Source organism: Petromyzon marinus, chromosome 15 (assembly GCF_048934315.1).
Source record: "Petromyzon marinus isolate PM22_M1 ecotype Great Lakes invasive population chromosome 15, UKy_Petmar_22M1.pri1.0, whole genome shotgun sequence".
Lineage (NCBI taxonomy): Eukaryota > Metazoa > Chordata > Hyperoartia > Petromyzontiformes > Petromyzontidae > Petromyzon > Petromyzon marinus.
The window spans coordinates 633,631-657,050 of NC_133681.1; the positions used below are offsets into that span (position 1 = coordinate 633,631).

Below are 23,420 nucleotides of genomic sequence, written 5' to 3' on the forward strand. Positions count from 1 at the left end.
AAAGATGCCCACATAGCTTACATAGGCTCTTGGGGTAAATGGTGTTAGAGACCACACATATATACAGCTGCCATTTTCCACATCACCGTAGCATTTGTGCCAAGCTTGGTGCACTCCGGTACATGTGCTATGCAGTATGGGCAACTGCATATGTATGGGGTATTTGTTAGTGCCACTTGTACTGCGGGGTCTCATTCGTAAGCACGCTGTTCCGACATGTATGAACACGACACCAGTGTTCTTGTCACATGGGGCTCAACAAACAGCAGGGCCAGCTTTACACGACACACACACTCGCGCTTAGCTCTCTTCTAATGAAAAATGACGGTATCCATGCTTCAGTCTGGAGAGTTGATGACATTGTCCCGGGACAGATGCAGGTGTTTGGATGGGGTCACACAGGATCCCTTGAAACATTTTACTTTCTGTAATGGGCTACATCATGGGAGTGTAAAGTTAACGTACTGCCTGTATATGCTAGGTGTTCATTTTTACAATGTACAAACGGTCACCCAATCAGGGTGGTACATGTGGGGTAGAGCAAGGGCTGCTAAATCTATTGTAGCAATTGCATGATTAAGCAATATCACAAATGTAATTGTGCTGATATCACGTCACTATGTTCAGTGCCTCACGTTTTTATCAGTCATCGTGTGGGTCTACTCTGCTCGTTAGTGTAGCTTCACTAAACTCAAAAGGCACGCTAATGTATTCCCACACACAGATAAGTATACATTCACATATAAAGGAATACATAAATACACGTGGACAGTCAATACATACGTAAACACATACGCCCACACATTTGGATTGAGTTGCCAAACATCCTCATTCCTCCGTTTCACTCTGCTACTGCATTCATTCATATTATGTTAGTATTCAGTATATGGGCATCTGCTCTGACCAAAGCTAATAATTGTAGGGGGGAAAAAAATTGCCAAATATTTGTTTTGGCAAAGGCACTTTTGTTTCTAATACTTTTTTCCTTCCACTATCTGAACTGTTCCCACACACCCATTGCAAGCTGCGCGTGCGTAAGAGGCTGGTCGGTCACATCGCACACAGGACAACGAGGCAGCGGTGGGGGTTGACTTTGTTTACCAATCATCATCTTGCTCATTACACATCCCCACAAAGCACGACACTCCAGCATCCGATTCCACCAATCGCAGGCACGTTAAAACAACACTTTTGTTTGTCAACAGTGGCGATTGTTAGGCGCGAGTGTGCGTGCGAGCGAGATCCTCGTGGTGCGGACTCCTCCGTGTGCGAGCGTCACCGCTCACTGCGCAAGGGACGCCACCGCCGCGGGGTTTACAGCCACACCTTTCCTCCGCAAGCCATGCGCATGGCCTTCGTGCATCTTCTCCTGCTGCTCCACCTGAGCACAACCACAAAATGAGCGTGACACTGCTGTTTTGGCGACGGTGGCTGTCGTGGTCATCGGTGCTGTGAAAGACAAGTTCTGAAGGACAGCTTCTGCTGGCAGCCATGCGCTCTCCACACCAACTACACACTACAATCACTCGTTACCGTGGGGATGGGGGATCCTCTGCCCTTCAATGTTATTTAATACGGACCACAGCAACATGACAAAATGACCTGCAAAAGAACGAGCCATTTATCGTTTGTGCCAAGCCTCATGTACGCTACACTAAACGGGTATTAGAGGGCAACATTTTTGTGCACTCAACCCGCGGTGTATTAATGTGTGGCCCGTCAAACTAAGTCCTGTTTGGGCCTCGGTGAGAGAAAGCTTCCTCACTCCAGCACTGCCATGTGAACCACTCCTTGCCCATGGGGCGACACGAGGGGGTACACCCCCAACAATGCAGTCACTGGGTGGGGGTGGGGGTGGGCAGCAGTGACGCAGTAGTCCCTTGGTGGGGCTGAGCGGTCGCTGGCAGAACTCACCTCGGCCAGGAACTCTGCCTCACCCTTGGCGGCGATCGACAAACCCGACACAAGGTTGAAGAGGTCTTGCTCGTCAAGAGCCTCCGGGACGCCTGCCTTGCGGAAAAACTGTGCACAACAGCACGCGGGGAACCGTCACTCGCAGGGGAACGAGGTGTGCAAAAAGGTGCACCACCATGCGGAATGTTGGCAATTTTAACATCGCCACACCATTCCACAGGAGTTGCTGCAAATCCACGCGTTTACACCAGGACCATGCAACGCCCCTTTGGAGACGTGCCCCGTACAAGCGAACGCCTGCACAGAGTACTTGTTACTGACTTTGGAAGAAACCCTACGTGTACCCAACACACACACACCTCCGTGTACTCTCACGTGTACACGCATACACTCGCATGTGTAAATACATGCTCCCACGTGTACCCATCTGTCCCCGCATGTCCACACACAAGTGTAGGACAAAGACCCCCTCCTATAGCCTTAACAGACTGTCGGGGCAAGTGCTGTTCACGAGCAACTACGAAGGCCAGAATGATACATGAGGAGGTGAGTGCCCAGCACCACGCCCGACCGCCTTTGTGTCCCCAGTGGAGATGCTTACACACTGCACCAGGTACTCATTTGAGGCTGTGTCGACCTAGGGGAGGCCCAAGATCGATTCAGATAAACTTCATTGGTGTTAGCCGTGAGCGGGAATCGAACTTGGGGCACAGTGTGCTAACCGCTTCACTATCGCGCCCCACGAGTGTAACCCACACACAGACGCACGCCTCCGAGCGCGCTCACCTGGGACACGTTGCGGCAGTCTCTATAGAGGAACTCGAGGCCATGCGGGTGCGTGGGCTCCACTGACTGGCTCACATCAATCAGCCAGACCTGCACGGCAATGCACAAACCAGTCACCCGCACAACCACGAGCCACAACAAGCACAAACACCACGTTCACTCGAACAAGTATGACCATCGCACACATCCACAGCAACAATGGCTCCCCATCGCTGTCAGTGATGGGGAGGAAGCGTTTTGGGGAGTGCGGGAGGAGGGGGCCCTCACCTCTCCGCGGTGCCACAGGAGGTTGTACTCGCTCAGGTCGGCGTGCACAAGGTTACACCCGTGGAACAGGGTCAGCATCATCTGCACACACGAGCATGGCCGGGTGACACGGTGGGACATTGTGGCAGCAAAATGCCAATGCAGCCAATTCGCCCCACTCAAATCTACACCCAGTAGAATCGCAGAGCACTGTCCCAACAAGATACCACCAGCGCCAAAGAGCCCCTGTGTCGCCTACACAGACTTTTGAGGAAAGTGTGGTTACAAGCGCCTATTAAGGCCGGAATTGGAAAGGGGCAGGGGTGTGATTAACAGCACCACTCTCGGCCACCTTTGCCTCCTCAGTGTAGATGTTTACAAGTAGCAGTGGGTATTCATTTACATCTAAATCAATCTCTGGGTGGCCCTGGACAGGTTCAGATAATCACCACTGATGTTAGCTGTGGTTGGGAATGGAGCTTGTCTCCAGGTTTGCAGTACAGTGTGCTAACCACATGATCACCACCGCAAAATGCACCACCACCATCCCCTCCAGCATCACAGGGTGGCCCCAACAATTCGTTCAGCACTCGCACCTGCACCACCTGCTCGTAGGCAAGGGATAGCTGGGCTGATGACAGCCTCGCCTCCTTCAGCTTGGGGGCCGGCACCTGACCCTCGCCCAGGAACGACATCACCAGGACGTGCTTTTTCAGCAGCACCACCTCGGGGCAGCGGATTCCCACTGCCCTCATCCTATGTGCATGAGTGCACCGCCACAAGCACACAAAACAACATTGCAATTCATTCTCTTAAGACTACTGTAATTTAACCCCGTGAGAGCTCATTGAGTCAATTATATGAAGTATAAAAATATCTTAGACAAGGCGACACGCTCCTTGAAAGCTGTTAAGCAAAAATTGGTGGATTACGCGTTCTCGTCATGTCATCTTATCGTACCTTCTTCTAGCAGACATGGCCGGGCCAGGCCACAGTGTCACTGCCTGCAGTGTCCAGAGCTCTCTGCCCTCCATCTAGTCTGTTTAGGTGACCAACCCTCCTCTTCCTCCACTATAGGCATCAGATTCCAGACCTCACCAACCCTCCTGGCCTTGGCGACCCACTCTGCCCTCACCTGGCCAGATTGTGCATCTCCTTCTCGGCCCACATGCGGATGACCTTGCGGGGGTTGAGCTTGCTGAAGCGGTCCTTGAAGCGGTAGTCGTCCTTTATGTACTTGTCGCGGTTCTTGAACTCGTTCAGCGTCGTCTTGAACACCTTGACGGCGCACTCCGACGGAACCTCCTTGTTCTCCATCCTGTGGGAATGACCCGGCGGTGGAGAAGGGCGGACACGGTGGTCAAGTCAAGGAAGTGATAAAACGGTCACGCTCCGAGCAACACCATCATCCCTCGCCAATCCTCAACCAAGGGCAGCACGATGAGGTTAACGTTAAATGGTTGATACGATGAGGCTGCCTTAATGAGGTTAATACAATCATGATGTGATAAGATCGACATGATGAGGTTGCTACGAAGTTCACAGGCTGCAATGATGAGGTTTATGCGACGATGTTGCTGCCCACCCACCGGCCGCCCGCAGCGTGGAACACCACCGACTCCTTGCCGGTGCTGATGCAGCCGCTGATGCTTTCCAGCACGCCGGCGTTCACCATCTTGTACAGCAGCAGCCGTGTGCGAGCGTCCATTGCTTGGTCCTGGTGTGTGGCACGAGGTCAGCGGGGAGGGTCGGTGTTCGGCCAGCGATAAGCATTAAGCAGGCTGGTGCGATGCACACCTTGTGCTGCACATAAGTTGGTGAGACATAAGCAAACGCCCTATACCTGCAAATCATTATGCTTATCCTGAGTTGAGAGTCGGTGAGGGGGAGGAGTACTCACCACTCACACTTAAGGTCTCAATTACCCCCCCAACACGCAGGACACTACAATGTGGATTTATACAGCATCAAGAGGGTAGAGAAGAGTTGCAGTCGTTCAGTCCGGATAAATGAGGGCACTCTGCACCAGCTGGGAATTGGGAGAATCGGGGCGATGTGGTCTCATTCACAGGTGCCTGAGAGGAGTGTGCCAGTGGTGAGGCCCCCCCCTGCCCCCCGTACCGAGGTGGAGTGCTCCTTCTTCTCGTGCAGGCGGGCGCTGCGCCGCTGCTCGGCCTGTGAGTGCTGCTTGAGCACGTTGAACACTTGGTTTGACAGCTTCAGGTCCATCTGGATGCCATCCCCCGAACAGAACTCTGGAGGAAACTGCATTCCATAAAAACAGCCACAAACACCACCGCCACAGATTACTGCACAAAAAACGCTCAAGCAGCCCAGGTGCGAACGGCACGGTTTCCCTGGCTGCGCTGTACGGGCATACGCTGGTGCACTGCACTCACGTGCTCCATGCGAGCCGTGTTCTTGCGTCCGCACAGTGCCTCGTCGTGCTTGGTGGTCATCGATTTTCCACGGCCGGTGAACCCGCATCGTGGGAACGGCTGTGGCTTGGCTGCAAGGGATCGAGACAAACACATAAACAAAGACACGACGATAGACGTGCAAAAAAATATTTAGACACTCACCCACGTACGCAGTGACACATACACACCCAGAGACAAACCCACCCACAGAGGCACACAGACATCCATACACCCTCAAAATCTAAAAAAAGTGAAATCTCATGCACAGACATGCTGAGATCAGAATCTAGCAAGTGCAACCACTCATCCACACACAAGCAAGTCCAACCACACCACCCAGCAGTATGCAACATGCCCCCAACCCCCATACACCTCCACCCACCTGCTCGGTAGGGGTCGTGCTGCGTGTCCTGCCAGTCCACCTCCTCCTCTGAGCTGTCGCTGTCCTCATACGGGTGGCTCATGCGGTAGTTCTCAAACGAAATGGACACTGCTCACACGGAGTCCACACACAGCGCGTGTGAGTCAGGTCAGCATGGCGGTCCGCAGCACAATGCGTGACCCTGCAATCCCTTACTCCACTACAGTGAATTGTATCCTGCTTGAGCTACTGGTGTCACAGCACGAGAGGAAGTATCCATTCAGGTCTCTTTCAGAGTGGCGCAACTGTCCGTGATAGCCTTAGAAGCTAGGTCTGGTGTGGTGCTCGCCACACCTTTGCTATCGCGGTTGAGCTTGTCCTGCTCACGGCGCAGCAGGGCGTCGTGTTCACGGTCAAACTCCATCTGCAGCAGCTTCGCCAGCAGCACGTCACTCTCAGTGTCGCCAACGGGGCCCGGCACCGCCCCCTCCACTGCGAGAAACCTGCGGCGGACACAGATGATGAGGACGACGGTGATCCACCATGGGGACCAATCAACCATGGGACCCAGGCCTGGATTAGAAGCTGTGCCGTGTTGAGCAGGCTAGGTGACGCACCGAATAATCGTTTCCAGTCGATTATTATGCTCAACACTCATCAAATCGTGAGTGTTTTGGTTCACACGTATTGCATGCGATTGCTTCAAGTAACCATGCCGTAACTCACACTAAAGGATCCTGAATCGTGAAACAATGGTCTGTGCTGAACAGCATCACACCAAACGGCAGATGTGGTAATCTGCTACACCGATGGACAAGAGCCCACGGTGTAACTGCGGTCACCATATCTCAAATCCATGGGCCACCACATTAACCCCACTTCTCGCTTCCATCATTTGCCGGGAGCATTTCAGATATTCACCCACCAACCTCAACATGAACGTACAAACTTTGCTGATGAAATCCCTGCCAATATGAAGGGAGGACAAGAGTCAAATCATGAAAGGGGAAAATTATTACAGACAGAATGGCCGGGCTAAGTCACTGTGATGCATCCCTCGCAGAACACACTGTGAGTAAAATAAACACTCACACTTGCAATTGAGGAATGTGCAACGTCTAAAAATAAACGGACACAGTTTCCAGTTGCTGAAATCAACTCTTTCACAACAATGGTATTTGCGAAAACTCGGGTTTGATGTATGCAACCGAGATGGGGAGTGGTCGGGTTATTTTGAGTAAGGGTGCCGGTGAGTGGTGTTTGGTAATTAATGTTGGAGTGTGGATGGTGGAGGAAAAGTTTATTTTAAAAATACACGGTGGTGGATGGTGTGTGATAGGGGTGATTCCCAGTGGTTGTGGTTGGTGGTGGGAGCTTCGTGAGTGGTATCAGTGGTGGGTGATGTATTGTTGACGATGGCAGTATGTAAAGGGTGTTGCTCGTGTTAGTCCTCGCAGTGTTCGTGGTGGTAGTAGTAGATTGTTGGAAGTGTTGTTTGTTAAGGGAGTTGTGGTATTGGTGGTCGTGTTGTTAGTGAGTGGTATGACGCAAAAGATGTGTCGGTATTGTTTCCGTTGATGGTGCGGGCGTGTAGACTCCTCGTTGGTGTTGACGAGGTGGTAGGTGGGTGGTAGGGTTGTGCATGAGCGATTCTTGTAGGTAGTTGCGGTGTTGGCGTAGACTCGTACTCCAGGCTGAGCGCTTCATCCTGGGTCCCCGTGTCGGCGCGGCTGAGCTCCTGCGCCAGCTCCTCGCTCATCACGTCCGCCAGGGAGCAGGGCGCCGCCGCCCCCACGCCCACCTTGCCCCAAGGGCTCTGCGTGTCGAAGGGCAGGGTGGCTGGCGCGTTACGTGCATCCTGCTGTGACTCACGCGGTCACTGCACGGACCGACCCCGGGCTTGTGTGAGGCCACGAGCTGAGCCAGCATTTTAACTTCACACGGATCAAAGCAATGACGAGTAAGACGAAAAAGGCCGTGACAGCAGACCCAGCCACTGGCGCTGCACGGCTCTTTAGGATTGAAACTCGAGAAGCAGCTGACGAAGGCTCGTAAAACAAAACACACTCGACTAAAGGCAGACTAGGATCCAGAATTAATTCACTGCGACGCCGGGAGACGGGTCCCACAGGGAGACACAGACAGTGAGGCACAGGCGTTGGTGAGGGGACATGCGAAGACGGACACAATATTAATATGGAGATAATTAAACAGGTGCCCCATGCGGTGACAAGTGAACAAGACTCGAGGAAATTCGGTGAGACAGTGGAGACTGGGAAACGGGGAGACCGGGAGGCACAGTGGAGACTGGGAGACACAGGGGAGACGGACACGATCAGGGGAGACAGGGAGACTGATACGCACAGGAAAGACACAGGGGAGAGACAGGGGAGACACGGGAGAGACAGGGGGACTGATACGCACAGGAAAGACTGGGAGACTGGTACACACAGGGGAGACACAGGAGGACACAGGGGAGAGTGAAACACAGGGGAGACAGATACACACAGCGGAGACAGAGGAGACAGGAGAGACACAGGGTAGACTGGTACACACAGGGGAGACAGAAACACACAGGGAAGACAGGAGAGACAGGATAGACTGGTACACACAGGGGAGACACAGGGGAGAGTGATACACACAGGGGAGACAGGAGACACAGGGTAGACTGGTACACACAGGGGAGACAGAAACACACAGGGGAGACAGGAGAGACAGGGTAGACTGGTACACACAGGAGAGACACAGGGGAGACGGCGACGAGTTTGCACCTTGGGCGCAGCAGTCGACGCCACCGCAGCCACCAGCGCCTCTCCCCCCGAGCCCTCCATTGCACTCTCACCCGCCGGCCTTCTCCACAGAGCGAACGGCCGCGCGTCTAAACTCTCCTCCTCCTCGTTATGGGGCTCGCTTGGTGAACTTGAACGGACCAAAGTCTCGACGCGGGCGAAACTTCCCGGCTTCGGCTCAAGATCTCCGCTGTTGTGAACGCGCAGCCTGGGCCTGGCTCATGCGAGCGACCGGGGAGCCGGGGAAAGTGCGGGGCTCGGGGGAGACGGGGGGGGACGAGGGGGGACGTAGGGAGACGGGGGAGACGAGGGGGGACGTAGGGAGACGTGGAGAGACGAGGGGGGACGTGGGGAGACGTGGGGGGACGAGGGGGGCGAGAGGAAACCGCAGATGCTGCCGCCTGCGCCGCTGCTGTAGTCGGCGGCCGCGCGCGATGGTGATTGGCCGCCTCTCGTCACGTGGTACGGAAACGAAAGGTCACGCCACCGCCATTTTGGTTAGGGGTGAGGGAGATTTGGGGCCGTCCATAAATGACGTCACGCACATGGGGGGAGGGGTCAGACATTTGTGACGATGTGTGACGAGGGGGGGTTTGAGAAATGTGACTTCACATCAAAATGCGCAACTTTAAATATAGACAACACGTTCTACTTAAATTTTGATTTAAAGCTTTCGTGACTGCAGTAATTCATATTTTATTATTTTGTTGTTTCCCTTCAACGTGACTTTACCGAAATAACTAAAAATACCTTCTACTTAATTAAATATACTTTCTAATAAATGTTTTCTCTTACAACATCAGAGTGCAGCGCCACATTAAATACGCACTACAATGACAATATGTAGTTTAAAGCGATTCGAAGCATTTTTATTTTTTGATGGGCGGGGCGGTAGAGCTTTGTGACGTCATATTTGAGGGGGGGTCTGACTTTTTGTGACGCCGTGTGACGAGGGGGAGGGGGGGGGGTCAAAAATCGTCCAAAATCGTGTGACGTCATTTATGGACGACCCCTTTGTTGTTTAAACTTGAAAACAAAATCCATCAGCCGAGAGTCGACCGCGAGTCCCGTGCTGTTGCCGTTCAAATTCTCCACAGCGAGGCCAATGATCATTTTGTGTTACGAAATCAAAAGTTCACGCGCCTGAATGGCGCGGGGGGACGCGGGGGGATAATTCCACCCCCTGAACGCGACTGACGAAGCCTCGCCCTGTGACCATGCGACCCCGAGTTGAAGCCGCGCGGTTCACCACCAACCCTGTGGGTCAAGATCATCGCAGGGCGTGGAAACTCAGCGGCACCCGAGAACGAGCGCAGGCGGTCTGGTCTCTAATCGTTGTTTGACCCACGTCTTCCTCGCTTCTCTTCACACTTCTTTTGGCATTTGGGTTCGTTTGCTTTGACGTCCCCCGTGTCTGATCTCTGCGTGTTGAGGGCTCCAAGCACCGATTGAGGATGTTCCTCCTGTGGCCCACATTTCTCTGCCGATTTTCATTTTAAAAGGTGTCATGTTAGCGCTATCACTATACACTTTGCAATCCCATGAATCAACTCACAACCATAAACAAAGACGGCCGTGACTTCTTTATACAAAGTGTAAAAATAAGTCTAACGTTACCCAGCCAGTGGCGAAGCAGCCGAGCGAATGGCTCACAATCGGAGGGTTGAGATTTAAAATCCTGGTTTGGGGTTGACTGTGCCCACCATCCCTCTGGTGTCAATTAAACAAGTGCAGTGCCACGTTGTGAGGAAACCTATCATGATATGAAAACAATTACACCTGCCATAGAAATGTGGAATTTGCACCACTTGCTCAGGGAAGTAAACGGGAGAGGAGCCACATTCTTGGGATTATTTAAGCAGGAAGTGACTATTTGGCATTCTTAATCACAATCACAACTTAACCAAACCTTCAACACATTACTTTTACTTCATCACTTATAGCATGCACACGATTAACACAGTAACGGAAACACAAAGAAAACCTTGATATGAACAAAATCCTTTATTTAACCACAATCCATTAAGTGTGTTTGCAATGGAGACCTGATATTGTATTACTTTAAACATTACAGTCCTTTATAAAACCACTGCTAGGTGAAGGCCCCCATGTTGCTCATGGGGGTTGTTTGACCATACTTCACCATATCGGTCAACACAGGTTGAAGGGAGAGCCCAGGACCGGTATGTGTTTCACTTACCACTGATGTTAGCCACGGCTGGGAATCGAACTGGGGATAACCAGGTTCATAGCGCAGTGTGCAAATCACTGCCACAACTCCAACCCTTCCAGCTGCGTGAATTGCAAATTATCGCTGCCTATAAAAGCTTTATCCTCAAGAAACACTCGACATCACACCCATACCTCATAGACACAACAAGAGTACACCAACTAAGCTCTACATACAATGAAAAACAGATATTCTGACTCAATAATAAAGCTATAAGAAGACACAGATGTTCCCTTGCTCTGAAATAACCTTTTCCACTGGCACATCCGAGCCGAGCCAGAGTGGGACCCCTCACGGTACGGGCGGTGGTTTTCCACTGGCTCTTTGCAGAGCCGAGCCAGAACCAAACCGGGATGCTCTGGTCTCGCAAGACATCCGAATCTGGCTCAGGGCCCAGCAGGACCAGGGTGGCACCAGGCGAACCCTGCACGGTCCCGACACGGCTCGGTCGTACACTGGGAAAAAAAAAGTCCATCGCAAAATCCCGCCATTCCTGGCCAGGGATGCTCGTGAAATGCATCCGATGTGCAGCTTCAAGTATGTACGTTAAACTTCCTTCGCACCTTACATAGCCAACTGTGCTAATCGGAGCGGAGAAATGTTGAGAACCTCAGAGCGTACGGCCACACCTGGCCTACCAGCGGCAAGGCCACGCGCTCGTCTGTTGGGGGAAACCTGGAGAAGCTGACCACACGCATATACGCAGATAACACTTGCACACAGGTGATCCCTCTCCATAGCGGCCAAAGCACTGAATGTAAATGTCTTCCTCATAGAGTGGGGTTTATCCAGCTTGTGTTATGGTCCGACAGATTAGAACCAGCATCAAGTTTAGTCACCACCTGATATTTTAGTCGTAGTCTAAGCGAAGTCGACCAATGGAAATCGAGTCGAGCCTTAGTCTGTGGATTTGGTTTAGTTATTCAGTCGAGTCGAGGAGAACGCTCCGTGCACTGCATTCTCCGATGTCGTTACAAAGTTATTTTTGACTTCTCATCAGTCGGTCGCGCTTTAGTCTTCGTTGGGGTAGCAGCTGCAGTCGCCATCATCGCCCCCTGACTTTCGTCCACTCGTAGTAAAAAAAAGTAAAAATACTTTGACGAATATTTTCGTCTGGAATGTTCATTGGACAAGATTAACACTAATTACCGGAGGTGGGGTTACCCACACTTTACCCCACCGTAAGTGACCCGGCAGTGCATTTCGTTTTCTAGCAATGAGTGAGGAGCGAGGGCGCTGGCCGATGTCAAGAAACCGGTGAAAGGTGACGCCATCGGCGAACCGTTCACTCTATTGGGCGTACACTCGGCGCAACCCTCTTGAATAATACAAACACTTTGGTAGAGTGCACATTAAGTTTGATCTTTAAAATCCTAGCAATCAGCATCAGCTAGTAGCTACATATAAGCTGCCTCGGAGCCACACCGCATCATCACGCACTGTCCGCGGTTTGTTAATCTCTGTGGCGTGGCGCGAGAACTTGGGTTGCCGTGGTACCTGCGCGCTCGGTAGTCCGGCCACCGTTTTACTGACGCCACCGGGCAGGAATTCAGGTGGGCAAAGTGCACAAAATGTGGCCGCGACACAGCCCTAGGGAGGAGTGCGACTCCCTACCTGTGACCACGCGAAACCGACCAAACCAGGTGTGGGTAAACCACAGAGATCGGGCCAGCAACGAGGATGCGAACAGGAAGTTGTGCGTGACGTCAACGCAAACGATAGGAATGATTAATTAAACTGTTATTTATTTTATTGTTGTTGCATTTCTGATGCCTGGAGATAGTGCCCAGGTGTCCGCGAGCACGGCCCGGGAGCACTGCTCAGCCGGTGCCCACGTGGTGCCTCCCACGTGGTGCCTCCCACGTTGAGCCTCCCTGACCTCCCTGGACGCAAAGGGAGGGTCATGTAAACGCGGCTATTGAGGTCGTCAGGCGGGCGCTCGCTGCGACCCCTTTGGACACCCGAAACGCCTGCAGCATCACGGTAGGATGGCTGCGGAGCCAAGCCAGGAGCCGGTAACAATGATCAGGATGACGACGCGGCGTGTCCATGGCTCCCCATGTCTTTCTGACCTCCCGGTGCCACTGCTCAACAAAGTTTCTTAATGTTGGCTCCGCCTCGACCGCACGGACGTGGGTTTTGCCGACGGGCGACATCTCCCGACGCCGTGCTTTGCCACGCCTTGCCAAGCTCGGCGGCGCGGAGCTCAGTCCCGCACCGACAGGCGGCGGAAATGCGGCATGACCTCACGTTCGGGCACGTGCAGCGCAAACTCCAGCGCCACCAGCACTGGGAACTCAAACTCCAGCAGCTCGCGGCGGCTCAGCCGCAAGCGCTCCTCCACCTTCTGAGAGGGCGTACGGGCCACATCACACGTGTCTACATCACACAGGGCACGGCGACGTTACCTCTATCACCGACATCGCACACACATCATGATTCTTCAACAACACCGGCATTACCACCATCACCAACATTACACCCATTACTGTATGTCAACATCACCTACATTAACACCATCGCTGTGATCGCTGTCACCAATTTACTCTTCATCAAAATTACCATCTTCAATTTTTCCACTATCACCACCATCGCATTCATCACTATCCCCAATACCACACCCATCACCAATTGTCAAAAGTAGAGAGAGGCATGGAGGTAGAGGGAACAGGTAAAAATGGTCGCGCGTGTGCGTGCTTGCGCGCGACCGGTACTGACGTCAATGAGCAGCTTGACGTCGCGGCGCCGCAGGTCGCTGGCCAGTTTGGCGGCGAGCAGCAGGCAGGCGCCGGCGCACAGCTTGCGGTTCTGCTTGCTCAGCTTCCCACGCAGCGCCAGCTTCTCAAAGTACACGTGCGCCATGGCGACGGCGCCCTCCTCCAGTCCACAGTCGTCGCGCGCCAGCCGCCGCATCGCCTCCTTCAGGCTGCGCTCCACACGTCACGCGTGTCATGCGCCGCATCACGTGCCGCATCACGTGCCGCATCACGTGCCGCGTCGTGGCGTCGCTGTCACGCACGGTGACCGTGTCATCACCGTCGCCGCTGTCTTCAGCGTGGCACGCAACGCCCTCCGTCGACACAACCAACGTCGCAATCGTCACCGCATTCACCACCGGTCTTTCGGCTGGCTAAACAAAAAGCTTACTTGAGCGATTACGGCGTCCTAACGTCAAGCAGCGGCACTGATAAGTCACACGCTGCTGTCACCTGCAGCTCCAATAGACGGATTGTAGTAGGAAACGTAGTGATGATGGTGACCTCCATCACTATCACAACCACGAGCTTCACCACCGCCATCACTCTAATCACCATCGTCACTTTAACTCCCATTACCACCTCGACTACCATCGCCTTCAACCTTCCCATTCACAGGAACAAAGCGTACAGGAGGCACACAGTCTGCACATGGATGACGTTGATGACGATGATGATGACACCACCGATGATGGTTAATATAAATCCAACGTTGATCACTCTCGCGCGCGCGTGAACGGCTCGCTCGCCTGCGGATCTTGCTGAGCGTGAGCTTGATGTGCGGGAACTTCTCCTTGAATGTGTCGTTCATGTCCTTCTTCAGGTCGGACGGGCGCACGTACTCGATGATGGTCGTCTGCGCACCCACACGAGGATACGACCTCTTGACCTCACGACGAGCAACGCACAAACGCACTCTCCAGGGTGGAGTTCCAAGCGCTGGCAAAGGCTAAAATCTGTGACGAGTGGTAAGCGACCTGGGATGGTGAAGTATGGTCGTGACCGACAAAGTCTGTATCCAGCAGCAGAATGACAGAGGGCAGTAAACAGAAACCTTTCTCAGCCAACTCTGGCCGTGGAGCCTACGCGAGTGAGCGAGTGAGCGAGTGAGCGAGGCGCACCATGTAGCAGGGGAAGATGAACACTCGCTTGTGCTTCCCACATGGCCACTGTGGGTCCTCCAGCAAGTCAGGGTCGTAACCCACACGATCGCCGGACTCTGACAACACACGCACACACGGAGACGCAAAGACAAAAATCCAACGTGTAGTTTAACCTTGGAGGCTTTCGCGACCAATATCATCCATAAGGTTTTTTTGGGTTAGATCGCGTCCATATATAAATGTGTCGTTAAACCCGCCACCACCCGACACAGCCAACTAGTAAGGGTTGTCAAGTAAACAGAACGTGCCAATTCGTCACTAGTACAGCACACCGGTGTGTTGGAGAGCCAAGCCACAACATTTACAATCTGAGTACAATGTTTCACCAGTAATTACAACTAGCTTCATCAGGCGACAGCCAGGTTTGTGGAGAAGTCTTACTGTTTTGTTCCTTATATAGAGGCGTAGACGTGGTGACCACGCTTCTGCGCTCTTGCGCCACGTAACGCAGTGCGCTAACAACTTCACTGTCGCTTCCCTCCACGCACACCCACACATGCACACCCAAACACCCACACATGCACACACCCACAAATGCACACACCCACACTCTCACACACAGGCACAACCTAAAACCACGGCGTCGCAAATACGACTTGGGCCTTCAGCTGCTACCACCTCCCTTGTGGTCTGTGCGTGGTTGTGCATCGTCGCGCACGGCGTTTGCTGGCGTGTGCTGGCATGTGCTGGCCTGCGTAGGCGTGTGTAAGCGTGTGCTGGCGTGCGCTGGCGTGCGCTGGCAAGTACCGGCATGGTGTGGCGCTTGTCGGTGCGGCGCCGGCGCGGTCCCCGCGCGGGCGCCGCGTGCTGGCGCGGTCGCCCCCTCGCCGGCTGCGTGGGCCCGCCGTGTGACGAGCGCGCTGGTCGGGTGCAGGAACTGGGCGTACGACACGGCCTGTGGGGGCACACACGCGGAACCAGCTCGCGACCAGTGGCACCGTCCACCCCGCACGCTCACCGCCGCCGTCATCTAAGGACATGATCAATCCACTGTCGGACGAAGGCCACCCCAAGCCGTCGCCATCTCTCACCACCCTGCGAAGTAATCATCCAACCAGCACTAGATCTAATTTCATCGCTCCATCTCCTCGGTGCCATTCTCTCGGATGCGTTCATCACATGGCTGCCACTCGGTGATTATGCTTGACCATCGACCATTATTCCTTACAAAAACATGTGCTACCCAAGGCCGCTTGCTGAACAGTCAACAGAATTCCCCGAACGTGCATGTTCTCTCATCGCGCTGTTCCCCCATCTGTTTATCGGTGTAATTCCAAGCATGTATTTATTTATGCTTTTATGTGGACTCTTAAGTTTTTGATTTGCATGTTTATGTTCATTATGCCACACATTGATTAAAAACTCTCTTCTCGAGGCAGATTGGTTTAAGAAGCCATGAGTTCACCTGCTCCAAATGTTTGATATGGGATCGCAATTGGGATACGGGATAGGGATGGGGGGTAGGGGTTGAGGTCAAGGGCCGAGGGGTCGAGGGATCATACCTCGTGCACTACTGCCCCGTCCGCTCCCAGGTTCACGCTCTCCAGCCAGCCCAGAGACCCGGCACGCTCCGGGTAGCTGGTGTGCCCTCCCGAGTGGTGGCGCTGTCGGGTGCCGTCCGATCGCACCTCCCTGCAATGAGGCCCCGGCACGGGGAAGAGAGCGAGGTGAGGCGGGGCAGAGGGCGTCGGCGCGCCGTCGTGAACCCCTGCGGTCTCGGGCGCCCTGCATCAGGGTGGGGCTCTGGCTGGCAATAAGTCGGTTCCGGCCGTCGCTCGTGCCAAGGTGACAGAGCCTCACCCGAAGGGGTTGGCGTCTCGGTACGGCACCACCGAGAAGACGGAGCACAGCGAGCGCTTGCTGGAGACCAGCACGATCCTGCACGGAGCACGGGGGTGGAGGGCGTGGAGCACAGGCGGAGCAGCGAACGCGTGAGACGGCGCCGGCGACGACTTCGACCACTTCCCACGCGTGCCCTGCAGGTGCCCAAGGAGCGCTCGCTCACCGATGGTGACGCCGAGACAGGGACAAGACTCCCAGGCAACTACCGGTGGACTCCCCTGCAGTGAGTTCATGAACTGGGACGACGAAACGTCACGGATTGCCATGCAACGCAAGATCCGGTTAATTTTCTTTTCGTTTTTACCGTCTCATTTGTATTCCAATAAAAAATATAATTTGTATGGTTTTGTTCTCTCTGTTCGACTAAAATGTTAACATATTTGTATACAACTATAAATGACCAATTCCGATACGTGCCATTCGTTGCATGTATTGTCAGCGTGAAGCAGAGCTTCATTTCGGATGCGTCTTAGCCAGCGACCTGAAATACAAACATATTTCCACATCCGGTACACCACATCTAGTATACCTCTCACGACGGCTGTGGGTACTAGGCACATGCCTGTCGCAGTCTACCAGCGACCGATGAACGAACGTGTCGGTGAGTGCTCAACGGCTCCCCTCCCACGACACGCGAGCGCACCAAGGACCCCAGAGTCCGGGCAAGCGCGCGTGACGGCGCCCACCTGCCGTTGCGAGTGTCGTGCTGCCGAATGTTCTTGATGAAGTGAACCTTCTTGAGCGCCGCCTTGGGTCGCGGGGAGCACGAGAGCGTGCGGCACCTGGCGGGGGGAGGTAGGGCAGAGGGGGAGTAACTCACGGTCCTGCGAGTGTCCGGGAGATAACGGTACACCAGCATTCGCAAGAGTCAGGTTGCCGTGATGTGGCTGTTTTTTCAAAAGATCATTCCACAATGTATGTTGAACTTCTTTCGCACTGTATGTAGCCAACTGTGCAAATCTTGATTAGCGTTTTTCATTTCATCATATACTTTTTATTTCATACAAAAATATGAAATAGCGCAGTCAAGCCCTAAACACAGCATGGCGGTGAGATGACAACATTATAGTTAACAGTCACGATTTGCTTACTCCTTGTGAAACTGACAGCATGTGCATCGTGAGCGCTACAGATTGTACACGGTTTGCGTAATCTCACAACAGAAAAGCACACATTAAACACGACGAATCCAACTGCGCAAGGTATGGCATGCTGCATAACGTGCGGCGATATTTGCCGCATCGTGAACACGGATACCACGACGGGCCGAGTGGCCGGGCGAGGCGCTGGGGAGCCTCACCTGCGCAGCGGCGCGTTCTCCTCGATCTCCTCCAGGGTGTCCACCGACGATCGTGACAGCAGCCGGCGCCGACTCGGCACGCTGTGCAACAACAAAGACACAGGCCACCCTAAAGCCACACGGCCAAGGGCTGTTCGCGAGCACCTATTGAGGTCGGCACGTGAAGGGGGTGGCTTGCCCGGCACCACACCCGGCCGATAGACACGCACACATCGGAACAATAACCTCCCTTCGCCAGCAAGCCACGGTGACGTCACCATGGCGTTTACGCCAGGCGAGGTGCAACTTGAGGCCATGCAAAGTGTGGAATGCTCGCTGCTACCTGGGCGTCACAGAACACACCCAGGTGCCACGGGTTGAATGGCTGGCAGATGCACCACCTGTGCTCCCCCACTGTGCCAGCTTGATGCGTTTTATCCGCCCGGCGTTCCGCTCGTTGTTGTAAGCGTCACTTCCCCGCAAATAATGGGCACGCACACGTGGGCCCACAAACACGGTCACGCGTCAACAAATACACACGCACCCGCCACGCCTGACCACACGCGCGCAAACGCGCGGGCACGAACACCGGCGCCGGGTGGCATCGGCGCGATCTCAGAGGGCCGAGTGGAGCAGAGGTTGGGGGAGGTGGAGGAAGCGTCACGGGGGAGCGATATGGAGCGAGAGGGGAAGCAGGGGCGCTCGTGTGGCCCCTGTCACACAATTGTGACCCCCCTCCCCTCCTCCAACTCTCCACGTTTCCTGAGCGGGGAGGCGTGGGAACTTAGTGGAGCGCACGGTTACACCAGGCGGGTGTCTCGCAGAACCAGCCTGCGGAGGTGTGATGACGCAGATTAAGATCAACATTATTCAACTCGGGACACAACGCAAACATGAGCTGCATACAAACGAAACCCGGTGGCCTCTACTGAGCCATGCTGGCCGTGGCCACATATCGAACTGGCACAAACACAAAGATCCCTGTGCTGCCGACAGGCTGCTGGGACAGGTGCTGTGAGCGAACGCCTATGAAGGCCAACGCGGTGCATTGCATAGGTGGTGTGGGCTAGCACCAGGCAAGGCCGCCTTTGTCTCCCCGGTGCTAGATGTTTACACACCGCAACAGGTACTCATTTAAGGATGAGTCGGACATAGGGGAAACCCCGCTGTTGTTGGTCGTGAGCGGCAATCCAAGTTCTAAGCGCAGCGCGCTATCCGCTGCGCCACCGCTCCACGACTGCCCGGCCATGGGAACGGAAGGCGCGGGGAGCGGGGTCCCGGCCCCGGGAACAATCACACACGAGGGCGGCGAGGAGGGAGCTGTACCCCCCCCCCCATGCACCCTGGCAGCGCTGGGAACCCGGCAGCGCACGCAGCCCCTACCGTGCCCTGTCTCCACGAGCCATAGACATAGCCTGCATTGTACACGTGCCCTGCCTCCACGAACCATATACATTGCCTGTATTGTACACGTGCCCTATCTCCACGAGCCATAGACATAGCCTGCATTGTACACGTGCCCTGTCTCCACGAGCCATAGACATAGCCTGCATTGTACACGTGCCCTGTCTCCACGAGGCATAGACATAGCCTGCATTGTACACGTGCCCTGTCTCCACAAGCCATAGACATAGCCTGCATTGTACACGTGCCCCGTCTCCACTAGCCATAGACATAGCCTGCATTGTACACGTGCCCTGTCTCCACTAGCCATAGCCTGCATTGTACACGTGCCTTGCCTCCACTAGCCATAGACATAGACTGCAATTTTACACGTGCCTTGCCTCCTCGTGCCAGACATAGCCTGCATTGTGCACGTGCCCTGTCTCCAGGAGCCATAGACATAGCCTGCATTGTACACGTGCCTTGCCTCCACGAGCCATAGACATAGCCTGCATTGTGCACGTGCCCTGTATCCACGAGCCATAGACATAGCCTGCATTGTACACTTGCCTTGCCTCCACGTACATGCAGTGCACCTGAGACAGTTTATAATTCACACAAAGAATACCGATGTTTTACAAGCACGGTGTTGTGCATACAAGACAGAATAAGCGTAGTACTGTATAACGCATTTTAACGCTGCAATAAAAAATAAAATGGTAGTGCTATGCTATCGTGTACTGTTATGCACAGCACGTGCAAGTACTCTTAAACCATACACCATTTCACATTCTGTAGTGTGTCATGCAGCGTATACAACAGAGAATACTTGTAGATATGCTGCCCGTGTATGGCATGTCTCCAATTGCATAGACATCGCACGACGGCTTTGCGACCATGTAGCACGTGGCGTATACTGCATGCGTCACAATAAGACCGCCGTGGTGTAACCCATACGATGTAGTCCACGTGTTTACAGGGCCCATGCAGTCAGGGACACGACATACATTCTGGTCTGTTCGCTGCGGCGCACGTAACGTGCCACTGCGCCTGCCACGTGTGGAGAGAGAGACTCGTGTGGCAGCACCACGTGTGGAGAGAGACTACGTGTGGTAGCACCACGTGTCACGTGTGGAGAGAGAGACTAGTATGGCAGCACCACGTGTGGAGAGAGACTGACTCGTGTGGCAGCACCATGTGTCACGTGTGGAGAGAGACTGACTCGTGTGGCAGCACCACGTGTGGAGAGAGACTGACTCGTGTGACAGCACCACGTGTGGAGAGCGACTGACTCGTGTGGCAGCACCATGTGTCACGTGTGGAGAGAGACTGACTCGTGTGGCAGCACCACGTGTGGAGAGAGACTGACTCGTGTGACAGCACCACGTGTGGAGAGCGACTGACTCGTGTGGCAGCACCATGTGTCACGTGTGGAGAGCGACTGACTCGTGTGACAGCACCACGTGTGGAGAGAGAGAGACTCGTGTGTGGCAGCACCACGTGTGGAGAGAGACTCCGTGTGGTAGCACCACGTGTCACGTGTGGAGAGAGAGACTAGTATGGCAGCACCACGTGTGGAGAGAGAGACTCGTGTGTGGCAGCACCACGTGTGGAGAGAGACTGACTCGTGTGGCAGCACCACGTGTGGAGAGAGACTGACTCGTGTGGCAGCACCACGTGTCGAGAGAGAGGCTCGTGTGTGGCAGCACCACGTGCGCACACAGCGCCACCGATGTTGTTATCGTCACGGGGGGCCGAGGCCAACAGCAGGGCCGGGTTTACCCGACACACACACGCCACACACACACACCATACACGCCACGCACACACCATACACGACACACACACACCATACACGACACACACACGCCACACACACACCCACCACACACAACAACAACCGCCATTCGCCACTAAGTGGCGGTGACGTCACTACGACGCTTGTGCCACACACACACCACACACCACCACCACCACCACACACCACCACCACTACACACCCCACACCACACCCACACCACCACCACACACCCCACACACACCACCACCACACACACCCCACACACACCCACCCACACTCCACACACCCCCACACCACACACCCCACACACACCCACCCACACTCCACACACCCCCACACCACACACCCCACACCACACACCCCACACCACACACCCCACACCACACACCCCACACCCCACACCACACACCCCACACCACACACCCCACACCACACACCCCACACCACACACACACACCCACCCACACACACTCCACACACACCACCACCACCACACACACCCCACCCCACACACACCACCACCACACACACCACCACACACCCCACACAAACACACCCCACACCACACACACACGGGCGACAACACGACTGCATGCATCCACCACGTGTGTCGGTTTCTAATTACCGAGCTCAGCTTCCTTCAAAACATTCCGATGTAAAATACGGCTCCCCCCAATGATTAGCTAATCTCTAGACGACTGTGGTTATCTCTGCTCTTGCAAGGCCATTGCAGAATCGTCAGGCTATAAAATGTGTCGCTCGTCGGCTGTGGTTGATACAATCATGAACACGCGTGGGAGCGCTCACAAACGACGGCGTTGCATAACACACTAACAGTGCACTCGGTGACTGTAGTTTTTAAACCTTTAGCCTTTAAATGTTCAACTATTAAACAATCCCGCACTGCTCAGTATGTCTGTCAAAGGCTCTCATCGTGCGCTCAAGGTTTTTGCTTTTGGCTGTCAAGTGTCCAGGAGAATGCAGCGCGCAGCAATGGATTATTGAATCCATCTGTGCGGAGCTTTGCGTGTTTACCCTCCACCCCGTTGTATTAGGCGTGGTGTTGGGGTTTTCTCCCCGCTTTCCTCCCACAAGAGGCCAAATTCTCATTGATGGATTTGATGGCCATCATTCCTGCACGTGGTTTTAATAAAGGCCTCTTAAAAACCTCGACGTGTCATTGTCCATAGTTTCCCAATAATTATTGCGAAGCTCGTTTATTTGTGAGCACGTTGACCAGCTTGGTGAAGTACGGTCAAACAAATCCCATGATCGGCACGACGCGGAGAGGCCCTCATCCAGCAGCGGCTTGAGAGAGGCTGACAATGCATGACGGGTCGAGGTAAACAACGAGGTGCTGCTGCTGCTGCGTCTCACGCCGCCCACACCACCGCCGCTTGGCATCAATGAGAGCGCTGCGGGCACCCCGGGGTCCCAGGCCTCGAGCTCTCCTGGGCGCACCGCGGAACTCGCGCGAGGGGACGCGGCCACGCACCTGGCTCGGAGCGGGTCGGGGACCTCCACGGGGCTGAGCGCGCGGCTCGCCGGGCACGCGGGGCACGGCGCGGGGCCCGAGGCCGCACCCACGGCCCCGGGACCACCACCAACACCACCGCCCGGGACGCGGGGCCTGCCCCCGAGGCCCGCGGTGGGCCCGGTCGCCGGGAAGAAGAGCGGGGACTCGCGGCCCGCGGGGCCCACGGGGGTCGCCGACGACGGCGGCGGCAGCGGTAGCAGAAGCGGCGACGAGAAGACGGAGGCCGCCGGGGTCTCGGGCTCGGCGCGGCCCTGCGAGGGCCTCCCGTCCAGGGAGATGGACGTGAGGAAGCTGAGCGCCGCCTGACGTCGCGGGTCCGAGCGTCTCCGCGCACCGCTCAGGCCGCTGCTGCTGCTGCTGCCGCCGCCGGCCCGGCCTGGAGCCGCCACGCCGCCCACCTCGGAGGCCATCGCCGCCTGGGGCGGCCGAGCAGCCCCCTCCGTGGGTGTCGCCCCCTGCTGCCCGAGCGCCTCCCTGAAGAGTCTCTGTCTGCAGGGCATGGCTCCCTGCACGGTGACGACTACCAGCGTCTGCAGTGTCTATGTCTGTCTGCAGTGTCTGACTGCCAGGGTCTGCGTCTGTTCGCAGTGCTCCTGTGCGCTCCTGTGCCTAATCTCACAGTTGTGTCTGCCTCACGGCAGTCTATCTCCCTGCTTCGACTCGGCCTCTTGTGGAGCCGCATGAACTGGAGCTGGCGCCCCTCCAAGGAACGGGTTCAATATTTACCCCCCGCCCTCCCGCCCTCATTGGCCCAGTTCCTGCCGACCTCACCACTGCGCCACCGCTCCACCCCCTATCCGGGCCCTATGCGAGTCTTTGTGTCCTCTGTTATGGGTCCGATGTGGCACGGCTAATGGTCCCGTGCTGCTCTCTGGGCCGTGTTTGCGAGTCCTCAGGCTGCTGCTGCTGCTGT

The 23,420-nt window shown here is 55.0% G+C and overlaps 2 protein-coding genes across 3 annotated transcripts; both read right to left on the reverse strand.

Moving 5' to 3' along the window:
• Positions 1-1,081: 1,081 nt before the first annotated feature.
• RIOK3 (RIO kinase 3) lies at positions 1,082-8,948 on the reverse strand. The gene is made up of 13 exons (XM_032954584.2): positions 8,499-8,948; positions 7,416-7,543; positions 6,082-6,230; positions 5,749-5,856; positions 5,346-5,455; positions 5,068-5,211; positions 4,536-4,663; positions 4,082-4,264; positions 3,543-3,702; positions 2,968-3,048; positions 2,701-2,790; positions 1,915-2,022; positions 1,082-1,381 (listed from the first exon to the last, which is right to left on the reverse strand). Exons 1-13 carry the CDS (start codon positions 8,556-8,558, stop codon positions 1,283-1,285), a joined length of 1,548 nt encoding a protein of 515 aa, XP_032810475.1. The 5' UTR covers positions 8,559-8,948; the 3' UTR covers positions 1,082-1,282.
• A 1,557-nt stretch (positions 8,949-10,505) lies between these two features.
• CABLES1 (Cdk5 and Abl enzyme substrate 1) lies at positions 10,506-23,221 on the reverse strand. Of its 2 annotated transcripts, none has more exons than XM_032954585.2 (10): positions 22,466-23,221; positions 17,808-17,888; positions 17,194-17,289; positions 16,466-16,543; positions 16,168-16,297; positions 15,413-15,560; positions 14,624-14,721; positions 14,252-14,358; positions 13,465-13,672; positions 10,506-13,093 (listed from the first exon to the last, which is right to left on the reverse strand). In XM_032954585.2, exons 1-10 carry the CDS (start codon positions 23,005-23,007, stop codon positions 12,953-12,955), a joined length of 1,629 nt encoding a protein of 542 aa, XP_032810476.2. In that variant the 5' UTR covers positions 23,008-23,221; the 3' UTR covers positions 10,506-12,952. The 2 variants fall into 2 exon arrangements, with proteins under 2 accessions (XP_032810476.2, XP_032810477.2); XM_032954586.2 differs by having other exon boundaries at positions 10,506-13,125.
• Positions 23,222-23,420: the final 199 nt, after the last annotated feature.